At 40.4% G+C, this 13,201-nt stretch overlaps 1 protein-coding gene across 1 annotated transcript; it reads right to left on the reverse strand.

Annotated features, from left to right (window-relative positions):
* Positions 1 to 1,421: 1,421 nt before the first annotated feature.
* Positions 1,422 to 12,795, reverse strand: ephx4 (epoxide hydrolase 4). The gene is made up of 7 exons (XM_023416512.1): positions 12,246 to 12,795; positions 9,770 to 9,855; positions 8,236 to 8,393; positions 5,856 to 5,984; positions 5,330 to 5,433; positions 3,935 to 4,083; positions 1,422 to 2,341 (listed from the first exon to the last, which is right to left on the reverse strand). The coding sequence occupies exons 1-7, from the start codon at positions 12,486 to 12,488 to the stop codon at positions 2,101 to 2,103; spliced, it is 1,110 nt and encodes a 369-aa protein (XP_023272280.1). The 5' UTR covers positions 12,489 to 12,795; the 3' UTR covers positions 1,422 to 2,100.
* Positions 12,796 to 13,201: the final 406 nt, after the last annotated feature.

The raw sequence follows: 13,201 nt of genomic DNA on the forward strand, positions 1-13,201 counted from the left end.
GCAGGTTATTTATATCTGAATCTGTTGCTTGTATTTCTATTTTTTGCAAATTATACCAGATTAAACTTGCATTTTTATAAATATATATTTGTACACACAAAAACTCAATAATTATGTTGGAAAAGGTTTGCCATTGGAAGGCCAAGATAATCTGCATCATAATGGTTCAAACTAGACCAATAAAGAGCAGGCACCAATAAGCTGGTCTATGGTGTATACTACGTCACACTAACTTAACTGTTTTGGTAAATTGAATTCATACATTTTCCTTATCAAAAAATTAAAAATATATGAAAATTTCCAGTTTTCTATCTCTAATTTTTCATATGGCAACTGAACTGTTTTCAGTCTCATTCATTTCTGTTTGAATTAAAATATATATTCTAACAAAACAGCTAATAATTGTTGAAAAAAATCATCTTTACTCTCCATATTTGCAATATTAATTTAATAATTAAATGTCACAAAAACACTGACCAAAAAACATATTTTCCAGTTTCTATAGAAGTCAATTATATATACCCTTCATTGTAAAAAATTATAATTCCAATTGTCAGTGAAGGCAGCAAAAGAGCTTTGCCCCTAGCTGGCATTGATGTCGTAGTCCGCTCCTGCATCATTACTCCTCTACTATGATGTCAGTGCAAATGTACCTGTAAATGTTTGAATCAGCATTAGAGCCATGAACACAGACGATGTCTAATCTGACTAGAGAGAGAGAGAGAGCTACTGCAGAGTGATTTGGTGCAACATTAGTATAACTTCCTATTAAGGCATAATTCATAGGATTAAGCTGTAATTTATTTGGTTTGTTAATGGTTAATACATTTTTTTTGTAATGCTTTATGCATTATTAACAGTAACTTATTAATAACAGCAAAATTTTGGATATGTAGTTTAGTCTCTTGGACTACAAAAGTCCAATTTAGGATAATTTGGTGATACTTTTAAAATATAAAGTATATTAAGTTGTTTGTTTTTTTTGCTGGTGTGAAGCATAATCATCCATTTCCTGGATGTTCTCTTCCCCAAATGGAGCATCAGTGAATGTGTGTGTGGCTGTGAGCTGGCACATTACTAATACTTATTTATGTAAGACTATCTGTCAGATGAATACACACCTCGACGTGATTCCACATCAGCCTTTCTGACGGCATAAAATCATGTGGTGAAGGTATAAATATAAACCTAAAAAAAAAATATGAAAATGTTTGTTCTACTGATAGACCCAAAGTATCTAACTTCAACCGCTGTCACTCAGCTCTGTGCTATATTTAACAGCACATCCAAAAGTGTTTCTGGTGCTTTTCATCTCTGCTGTGTAAAAGTTTGGAGTGACAACACATGGGGGCATGAGGCGCACTGCAGAGCTTCAAACGCACTTCTGGTATTATTATCTAAAAACAGCAAAGCCCAACAGATTGACACTTACTCGGTTTATTTATAAAATCAAATGGTGTAGACCTGGCTCAGTCAATTTCAAAATGCAGTGTGTAGGAAGAGATACAAAATAGTACAATAGTCAACCATCACTGACATTTCTATACAGGAAGATCAAGATAACAACATTCTCTACATTTGAGCAAGTACCTTTGAAGAAGAAATACAAAAAAGAAAACTCCTTTAGACAACACCACCTGATAAAGGGAAAGGGAGAGTTATAGCTCCCAAAGGACTGTGCCCAAAGCAGAGTGGAGCAACCCAATGAAACATACAAGTATAGCAAACAATGCCACATCCCAACCTCTCAGGACATCTTTATACTGCAACAACTTGAAAGTTAAAAGGCACCACACAATACAAGTCACAAGGAGATTTTGCCACACATTTGTAATGCTGTAACCGACAAACTTTAAGGCGGATGTCATGTGCAAAAAACATCTTGAATATGTGTCACACGTACTGCACAGTGTCCTCTCCAGTGAAGTGTGCTTTGATTCTTTCCTTTACTGCTTTACTTCTTTAAAAAATATTTGAAATGTGAAAGATTTAAAGAATGATTGCATTATCACTATGTTGCTTGGTATCACAGGCATATTCCAGGCTTCCAGGTGTGGCAAGTGAAAGGGGAAAGAGTGTTGGAGGAGGCCCACTGTGGATTTAGTTCCTGTAGCCTTTACGTCCCTCTCCCTCCTTGAGGAAGGTCCATATGAGCGTGTTCACGATATCGGGCTGGTCCTGCTGCAGCCAGTGACTGGCCCCAGAAATGATGTTGAGACGGAAATGGTTCCTGATGTAGAGGCGGCACGCCTCCGCCATTTCCTGCTCCAAAAACGTGTCGCGCTCGCCCCACAGCAGCAGCACCGGAGACCTGACATGGTTCTGGCTCAGAGGGAGGGAGCTGTGGAGAGAGAGGAGAGAAGAACCTGAGTTGATCAAAATTCTTGTTGTAGGAGAGATTTTAAATGGAAATGTAACCTAAAATAGAATTTACGCTGACTTTACTTTTTCTACTGTGACAACTCAAATTTTGTTGGCTCAGATACATTTTGAGATAATCCTTATATAACTAATTATATAATTAATCAGGCAGCAGTAACTCTCTTATATCCTTCTCTAAACCTGAGATTAAAAAGAATTAATTAATTTGTCTTTTCAGATCCACATTGTATGCCTCACTTTTATCAGCTGCTGCGTTAATAAGACATGCTAACCAGGCATGTTCCAGTGGCATTCACCTCATGTTCATGTTTTTGGGTTCTTGGTGGAGTTGAGCCGACAACACTGAGTAATAGCATGACATGAATGTTTTGTCTACAGTAGACGAAACAGAAGCAGGAGTTGAAACAACAAAGTCTGTTTCCTACACCAATTATCACATCTAACATTTCAGATTTAATTTCAAGTTTCTGGCATTTCCACAAAGTTTTTTCTTATGAAAACGTACATAAAAAGTGCATAAAAACCAGCGGATGGAAATCTACCTCGTCTCTCTGCTGTACATTACATTCTTATGGTTTGGTTCTTACTCAAAAAACTCGACTGTATCATTAGTATCAGATCAGAGGAGATCACATACAGCATGTGAACTTCATCTTCAGAATTCCCGCTTGAATGGACACATCATGATTCATGTTGGTTTATGTCTCGATGAAAATGTGCTGAGCCTCCAGCAGTCTGGACAGGATAAGTGGATATATATAATATGGATGGATGGATGGATGGATGGATGGATGGATGGATGGATGGATGGATGGATGGATGGATGGATGGATGGATGTATATCTATTTTTGCGTCCCTATAGGGCTTAGGTGAAGCATGTGCTTGTGGAGAGACTAATTGGGCATGGGTCAGCGATATTTCTTTTACATAAGCGTATAAAAGCTATTCTGAGGTAACTCGTTGCTTGAGAAGGGAGCAGATGGCACGTTCAGTCATGCATGTACGGTTCACATGTCAGATATTCGTGCACTGTGATCTTCTTTGATCTTCTTTGTGCTGATCACTCTTGGCCAGATAGTCAGTCTTAGATTTAAGAACGAAGGTGTGTGTGTAAATATAGATATATATATTGATAGTGGTGTGGCCTTGACAGACTGAGAGAGATGTTTCATTTTCTGCTCCTTCAGAGCTCTGACAGTAGATGGCGCTACTAAATTTGCACATACACCATACTCAGTATATAACATAAAGTATGTGGGGGTGCACATCATGTACAAGTCAAGTGATTTTCTTATCACACTTTACAATAACCAACCAAGACCAAACACTGATACTGACTACAGTGGAATGGTCTCCTATGGCAACAGCATACCTTTTCCAATAGCTACTATATGTTTTATGTCTTATATATGATTAGTGTTACTATATCATTTAATATTTCTAAAAAAAAAAACATTTAAACCTTTACACAAATGTCTGTTTGAGCTATTTTTTATGTTTTCTGATAAAACATCTGCAGCAAAATCTTTAAGTGACTGAGCTTTTCCCCACCTGAACACATTCCTGTAATAGTTGAGGGCTCCAGTCAGAGCTCCCGGCTGCGAGAGTGCATACAAATAGGCCTCCAAGTCCTCTGCAGTGAGCCACCGGCCTTTCCTCCCAATCCCTGTGCTGCGGCTGGTGAACAAGGCCTTCAGAGCCTACAGCAGAGACAGCAGCAAACACTGGGGTGAATTTTCTGTGACTGCTACGATCTGATCTGGACAGCATTTAGAGAAGGATGCCCGTGTCATTGTAATGCGAGTCAGAAAAGGTACTTCAGCGGGGAAATCAGCTCTCATGACCTTCAGTCACAGCTCTGACTCGCTGCCTCAACAACAATAAATGCTGTGCTTCTACTTCTGAAAAGTCCACAACAGGCAGATGAACATTATGTAATCTTACACTTAATTAGCAAAAAGTCTAACACACTGGTAAACACTTCCAACATTAGCTGACTTCTACAAAATGCTAACTAATAGTCATTTAGATTGAAGGAAAGTTAAGAAACAGTTCAAATTTTTTGGAAAAATGCTGATTCTGTCTTTCTGAGAGTTAAATGAGAAGATGGATACCACTCTCATGTCTGTAGGATAAATATGAAGCTAAAGTGAGGAGGCAGTTAGCTTAGCTTAGCATAAAGAGCTGAAACAGAGGGAGGCAACTAAACCTGATCTGTCCAGATGTAACAAAATCTGCCTCTACAGCTCACTGATGAACAAGTTATCTTGTTGGTTTTGTCTTTGGAAAAAACTAATGTTTCCAGTTTTATGCTAAGCTAACTGTTTCCTGGTTGTAACCTTATTTTTTAAAGATAGGTGTGAGTGCTTACTACATGAGAGTGATATTCTCATCTAATTCTTCATTTAGCCTCGGTACACTCAAAGAAAACAATTGTCGTATTTATAGATTTAAACATCTTTTAAAACCACTAAACCTAAATCTGTATTGTTAGAAGAAAATTGTGCATTTGCAAACCTGAACTGTGTATTTTGACCTGTTAACAAAAAATGATGATGATGTTTAAATATCATAAATGATATTACTAAATTTGAATGGCTTGTTTTAATATGAGCAAGAGTAAATCTAATCAAAGATGTCCTTCTAGACTTCACCATATGATTTGATAACACTTTATGATTTCAAATTTCCCACAGGATTAGTTGTTCATCTTGTTTACAATAAATAACCTCTGTCAAAACAGTCTGTTTGCACCGATGCATACACTAAAAATAGACTGATACTGGAACAGCATGCAACATACACAAGTACGCATGCATATAGACACACATGCATGCACACAAACAACACACATGGAGACGCAAACACACACACACATGCACACACACACACACACAAACACAACCTTGACCTTGAAATCGCTTAAGCCCACACATAACAAACCACCTTGAAATCATTGATGGAGAGCATGAGCTCCGGGAAGCGGGGCAGCTGGAAGAAAAAGAAATGACTGGATTTCAGCAGCTGGCTCGGGTGACGCAGAGCGTAATCTGGGAGGAGAGGAGAGGAGAGGAGAGGAGAGGAGAGGAGAGGAGAGGAGAGGAGAGAGAAGTTCAGTTGTTTGACAGTAATTAAAGGCCAAGTCTTCACACGCTGCGGGGTTGTGGACGTGATAACTCTCAATGACTCTGCCTCTCCGTCTGCACCAGTTAAACCAGCTGTTCCAGCTTCACATTAGCCTCCTGTAATTAGCTTCTCATCATCTTCCCCTTAAGGCAGAAGAGGATTTGCCAGATGGATGCAAACATGGAATTGAAGTAATAATATTTCCTAATTAATGATAATAATTGCGGTGATAATCCAGGAGCCAAACCAGAGACTCTCTAATTAGTACGAAGAAAATTGGTTTTCTTTCACAATATAAACGGTAAATGTCTGAGGATTTGTCCATTCGCATGCAGTGAAACAATACCTGTGAACACAGAGGGATGGGGACAGTTCAGGACGATGAGTTTCGTCACCATCTCAGGGTAGTGAATGGCAAAAAGCCACGCTATGGTTCCACCCCAGTCGTGGCCAACGAGGCAGCATCTGTTGTACCCTTGGAAGAAAAGCAAATGCCCATTAGAGCGTTTTTGGAATAGAAGAGAGCATAATGAGGACTGCAATAAGAGCTGGATGTTCAGGCTGATGCTTTGATGTTTATGAATAAGCGAGTTGGTGCTCAAAATCAATACTATTCTCACTTCATTATTGCTGTCCTCCTCCCTCAGAAGACACATACACCCATCAAAGGGATGTGTTACATGACATGCAGCCAAATGCAGATCAAGGTCAGGACATCCGTCTGTGGGATTCTGATCACATTACTGCTCCAGTCCTTACAAACTAATCCCTTTACCTATACCAGCACCATTTACACCCACTGGTATGAATCATCCCAGCAAGCCTCATCTCAACACTGATATCACATTAGCTTCAACAGGGATTGTCGTAGAGCTAAGCCTGGGAGACCCTTTTGGAAAATGACGGGGCTGTTTCTGCTCTCAGCCTTTCTGTGTTTACTGTTAGCACTGATATTTGTTACCACAAATGGGAAGGGGGAAACGTTACATGTCATACGTGGTTAAAGGCAAAACCCCTGATTGGTTAAAGGCCAAACGGTTCGGTGTAGCACCAGTGGCTGACTGTGAATCTGGACTGAAATGTGGACCATGTGGGCTCTAACAGCTGCTGTAAAAAGAGGCTCTGCAGTCCAATCACAGATCCGAACGCAGCAGTTATATATGATCACCCGCCGGCATCCGCTGAAATGACTATCAAGTGGAACATTTGCACAGCAATATGCATTATTGAGCGCTTAGCTCCTGAAAGCCTGTTGAGAAATAATTAACAGTGCAAGACGCTACAAAACGTCAACTACAGACCTTTCTAAAAACACTTTGTAAGACAATATACATTTTTTATAAAGGGATGTGTTCAAAGGCTTCTTGAGAATATTTACTGACCATTATGGTGCCTCTGTGCTGGGCTTGTATTGGCTTAAAAATGTGAAACATACACCTGTTGTGGCATTATGTAAAGCTGCAGTATTCAACAATTTTTCTAATAACAATGAACAAAATTAAAGAGGTTTTGCTCTGTGTTGAACACACATAGAATTAATTATAGGCTCTACAGAGCATTGTAGTGTCCTACTACTTGTCCAGCGCCAAACATTAGATCAAGTTAGCAGCTAGCTGCTGAACACAGTGGAGCATGTAGCAGCTGAAGGAGCAGATATTTACCTCAGGAGAGGAACACTGTAGTTAATGATGGACTTTCATTGTCTATGCCGTCTCCAAATGAAGGCTAATATCACTCCACTCCACGTTTGCTTGCCAACATGTTCAGCACAACAAGTTTATAAGGTGATAATATGTGTTTACAGCTTGTTCCAAGAAGTTTTATTGCTGCTTTAAAGCTGCTTATGACTGAAGAAGATCAAAATGTTGCGCTAATGGATAGTTTTTTTCTTTCTTTCCTCCTGGTTGGTATAACACTGTACTCACCAAAGTAACTTCTGAGAACTGGGAACACAACAACATCACTGAGTTGATCAAAAATGTTGATTATATTTTGTGATTGCACACGCCTTAGTTTTCTCTTCCTGGAGGTGTTTCTTGCTCCACCTGACTTCATTTTAGCCACGTCTCTGTGTTCCCAGATGTTATTATTCCCAGCTGGAGAGATGGCCACAACTATGACATGAAGACACATGTTGCAATAGCCTACACATCATCATCCATTAATAATAAACATGTGAGGACAATGTCTGTGAGTGTTCAAGGCATGAATATCTGATTTATTCTTGTGGTTTCTTTGTATCTTTACCACATGAATATGAAGTGACAGGTGTGAAGGAGAAGAAAAAGGGTAGAGTTCCCAGACATTCTCGACTGTACTCATTAGAGGCTCTTCACTCCCACACATTTCAATGCTGAGACAGGTTTTCATACAGTATGGAACTACTGCTAAAATGACAGAGAAACTGTGATGTGCTGGCCAGTAAAGAGAAATAAAACTGTCATCCTGGCCAGATAATTATCAGTGGGTGCTGGTGTGTGCAGACAGCCTCAGGCTAGCTTCCCTGCTAGTGTTAGCATGCGCTCAGCAGGCTGTGGGCTCTGTATCTGCACAGTGTCCCATGCTCAGTAAGGGTGAGTCACAGGAAGTTTGTCATGCCACGCGGCGGGCCATCAGAGCTGTCCACAGCTTAAGACTGATAAACAAGTTATTTTTGACTCAAAACAGTGTCCACTCCTCAGAGTGATCTCAGATGACAGACACACACTTCTCCTGTGTTCTCTCACCTAAGTACTCCACGATATCCTTGACGTCAGTAACCAGGTACTCGAAGCGGTAGCTTTCAGCGGAGAGCGGCAGGTCGGACTCCCCGTAGCCCCGCATGTCGATGGCCACCACACGGAATTCACTCTTAAACTCTCGCAGCTGGTAGCGCCAGGAGAACCTGAGGCACACAAACAGACGCAAAGATGATTTATTTTCTTAATTTCTTCTTACTGTCACACTTAGTTTTACAGCCTACTATCCCTTAAGAGGAGCTCTCCAACAATTTGCACATCCATGTATTCTGATTTTAAAAAAGAATGATGAAACTTGATGCAGCAGGAGTTGAGATATCATGACTTTTGGGTTCTACTATGGGGTCAAGCCCCCAAAAACATTGGATCCCACATTCCCCACAATGCTATTCTATAGTGTCTTTCATTTCTTCTCCTCCTTTTGCCTTTTAAACTCCATGCCTGCAGTTTGTAATGCAGGTTCTCCGTTAAAAAGTCTGACTCTACAAGGGCCAACCGTGATAGTCCCAACGAGTCCCACACACTGTTTACAGGTTGAGTAGTATTCCCCGTTACCATTTAAACTGAACTTGACGGGTAAAAAATCAATGAAGTGCCCCCCTTTTTTTTTTCTTTTCTTTTTTTTTTTTTTTATAAAGTTGGCACTCAGCTTTTTTTTTCCAGCTGAGTGAATGTCACTGTAGTGTAATAGAAGCTGTGCTAAATTCTAATCCGTCCACTGATCATGTGGACTGGGATGACTTCCTAATTGAAGATTCCCCTCCTCCTCCTCTTCTTCCTTATTATTCCTCTGCCGAGCAAAGGGGAAGCAAGATGCAGAGCCCTGGCTGTGATTCTGATGAGTCAGGATAAGATCCCAGCAATGAGCCCTCAGATCTTAGAATATAAATGAGGTTTAAAGCAAAGTAAGCCCCTCAGACCCCTCCACCCTGCCTATGACGTACACATAGACTCTCTGCATTTCTAAGAGGGAATTAGCACAATTCAAGAAAGTGTTAAGAGTTCTTTCCAACCATCTCACTCTCAGCAGCACGCTTCATCATATCTGTGAAGAATACAGCAAGTGAAGCAGAACGAGCTCCCCTCATTAATTAATCCCTGTCTTGTCCACAGCTTAGATAGTATGTTAGAGATATGGACAGGCTTACAGCTCTTGACAACCTCTTTGGCCTCAATCCAGGAGCAACGCTCAACACCATTTTTCATTTCATATCAGGAGGAAGAGATCTTGAATGCTTTGGACCCTTTTCCCCGATGGCAAATCATGTCTGTGAATGAGGACTCCTCGCTGATGTGGATGTGTTTTTTGCAGTCCGGGAGGCAGACAGTGCAGCTGAAACATTAGAGCCGAGGAATCCTCGTAGTCAGGGGAAATTTTAGAGAGGTGACCGATGTAACAAACCCAGCAACTGTACTAAATACATTTCAATGTTGTTTTCCTGCTGCTGAATGCAGTAGAGCTGCAATTGTAACCGGAACTGCCCTGCACCCCAACCCCCACCCTGATTTCCCGTTCACCTACCAGAACTCAGGGAAGCCGTGCAAAAACAGCATGAGTGGTTTCCCTCTCTCTCCAGCAGCAACATAGTGAAACCTCAGGCCAGACTCCTGGATGGAAAGAAGACAGAGGCATTAAGACGCAAACATCAAGCTGACGGTCTCATCCAAAGACACTCAGTGGACACAATAGAGCAAGTCAGCATTTTAAAATGACTAAGTGCAGCCGCATGAGAAATAAGTGGACAATAATGTGGAAAAGAAATATACAGCTTATTTTATTTGAGTCAACACACAAATGAGAATCTGTCACAACATATTGGACCTCTATCATGATATATTGTATTATCTTGCAGAAATCTAAAGATATCCAGCTTCAAATAATAATTTGTGTCTGATATGATTTTTACACAAAAAATGATTTGTTATAATTTATTAACATTACATCTACTCCTTTTCCCTCACTGAAAACAGAAAATATGCCCTCCTTCACTGAAAAGTTCATTCTCAGTATTTGAGATTTCAAATTCCTGCATCAAACTTGTCTAAGTTGCATACGACTTCCAAACTAGAAAAATTAAATAAAAATAATTAAAGTAAACATTTAAATAAAAACAGCCTTTAAGTCTCAAACTCATACATGATTGTGCACAGTGAAGCTCAAACATCCACACAACGTAACAATAAGCAGAAGCTGTTTTTGAGCGTTTCTGAACATTTCGTCGTCTCTACTCGGAAACTTTTTGTCTTGTCGTGTATACAGTGTCACTTCGACTGTGCCTGTTTTGTTTGGGATAGTAGTTTGACAGCTAAACAAACAAATTACCGGTGATGCAAACTATCCTCAGCGGTAACGACTACACTACATTGATAGTAATCAATTTGGAAGTGTGGAACAGCTGCCTGCCTGCACAGCTCAGGGCAAAACAACAGAGGCTGCACAATATCATCAGTGGGCATCCTCCTGAATATCTGTTCATAACAATGTTTCGTACTCAACATGGCGATAACACCGGGGACAGAAGCCGTTTTTTCATACTGGTGCTGTACTGTGAAACAGTCTTCCAGTAAATATGGAGTTGACAAAAACAAGAGGGACTTTTGGAGGTCAGGTCAGAGCTTGTTTACGGAGTAAGGTGGCGGGTTATTCATGGGATTGCACTTGAGCTATTAATGTGTTTTTGTTGTATTGATGTGGATACTCATTCTCTGGTTTAGTTTGCAATGATGTAGTTTTTAATTTTAAGATCAATTTTATGCTTCATGTTTTATATCTGTCTTTTAACGAATTGGGACCTTGTTGGAAATGTATGTCCTCACTTTAACATGTTATCCCCAGGAACAGACTGTGCTTATTTATTATTTTGTCTTGAAACAAACTTGACATCTTTGTCTAAGTTTCATGACTTCGTCGTGTATGATCCCAACATAAGGACAGAATTAGGCTGAGTCTGATTCATTGCTCTTAAAACTCATTTAGGGCTAAAAAAAAAAAAAAAAAAAAAAAAAAAAAAAAAAAAAAAAAAAAAAGCAACAGAAGAACAGATGAAAACGTTGGTTTGGTTTGTTAAAAGTACTGTACTGAAGAACAATTTAAGTACTAGTACATTATTTGAGTAATATATCCATTTTCTGCTCATTTGTATTTCTACCTCACATTTCAATGCTGCACTTTTTCTGACACTGCATTTATACCACAGCTAAAGTTACTTTGCAGATAAAGATTTTACATGGAGGGAAAAATGATCAGTTTGTGCAAACATGATGCACTTTTACAGAATAAACTACCGACAGAGTATAAAGTAATTAAAATGATTAAAATGCTTCTGACGTTAATATGTTAATACACCAATGATCACTAGAATATATAATCATATAAGTGACAGGGACCATTCCGCTGCATAATGAGTACTTTTACTTTTAATACTTTAAGTACATTTTGCTGCTATACTTCCGTGCCGTTGTTTTAAGATTGTATATGCAGTACTGCAGCACTACAGTACTGCGCTGGTGCCAGTTCTACTTCAGTAATAAGTAAATTGGATCATTTCTCCGATACTGGCGATCAGCTTTGGTTCAGGTTAGGGCATTTGTGACAGACGTGCCTTGGCATTTAATTACATAATCTTGAGCACAGGTTTTTAGTGGCAGACTGGCAGCCCGCCGCTGATGACCCTACATGTGGAGACGTGAGGCGGAGGAGCTGCTCCTTCAGCACCACCTGAGCGCAGCGCCAGCAAAAACCGCGATTTCACCAGAAAGAAAAAAATAAAAATAAAATAAAAACACGCATCTTGATTTGCTCACAGATCAGGCCTGTTTGGCTTCTCACGACGCGACACCGCAGAAAGGTGTTGTAGCAATTTAACATCTGAACATCTTAGCATGCAAAACAGGCTCTCTCTTTCTCTCTCTCACACACACACACACAATGGGCTTTTCCACCTTACATGTCCAAGTGCATGCGTGTGTGTGCATGCGTGTGTGTGTGTGTGTCTTACCTTGATCCTAACATAACAGTGGGTTCCCAAGGACGTGTCATTCAGACAAGCCGGGGGAGTTTCACGAATCACCCATTGGAAGGTTGTTGTCGGCCTTAAGATGATGCTCCACCAAAGTTTCAGCAGGGCTACGGTGGTGCAGAGAGCACAATAACCGTATATCAATGACCAATACCCCAAAACTCTGATTTTCTGCGCAAGTCTGATTAGAAATAACAGCAAGTTGTGAAGCACTCTCGCCATCTTTACATTGCCGCAGGAAATCGATCCGGATCCCGTTACTTATTGATTTCTCTCTGTTACCTGGTCGTCTCTGTTTAAGTACTGCTCTGACGATGCCGTTGTTTCTCGTTACCAGCGCAAACGCACGACTGTCTGAAGGGAGGATCCCAACAAACGGCTGAATGGGACGGTGGCAAGAGCATCACGTCAGATTTCACGCTTGCGTGTGACAGCAGTGGTTGATCGCAGGGGACGGTGCTGTTGACTATACAAGGCAAGTCCGAAATCAAGCGATAAGCCACTCGATGCGGAGCTTTACGCTGATTTCAGATCGGCTGAGAGGCGCCGTAGGCACGCTGAACCCCCCCCCCAAAAAAAAATCACTGCAAAGCACCGTGGCTGTAGTGTGCCGCTGTCATGGCAACAACATTGTATTAAAAAGGCAGCATGCGCACATGTGCACAGTTATTTCACTGTTCATTTAAAACAACTATAATGATTTAATTCATTATCTCCCCAACCGGTTCTAATAATAAGTGGCTGCTCGCAGGTATGATTGGCGTTTTACTGGGCAGCGCATTGATATTTTATCTTATTTTATTTATATCTGCTGTAATGCGGTCAGAGGTGTGCATTGTTAAGGTTGGCTACTGTGTAAACTACACACAGTGGAGCAGTGTGATTGAAAACACAGCTGTCTGGAGCCGAGATAGCACACAAGATGAGACAGTTAA

The sequence above is a fragment of the Seriola lalandi genome, unplaced genomic scaffold (genome assembly GCF_002814215.2).
Source record: "Seriola lalandi dorsalis isolate HSWRI2012SDOR001 ecotype SW California unplaced genomic scaffold, Sedor1 jcf7180002054566, whole genome shotgun sequence".
NCBI lineage: Eukaryota > Metazoa > Chordata > Actinopteri > Carangiformes > Carangidae > Seriola > Seriola lalandi.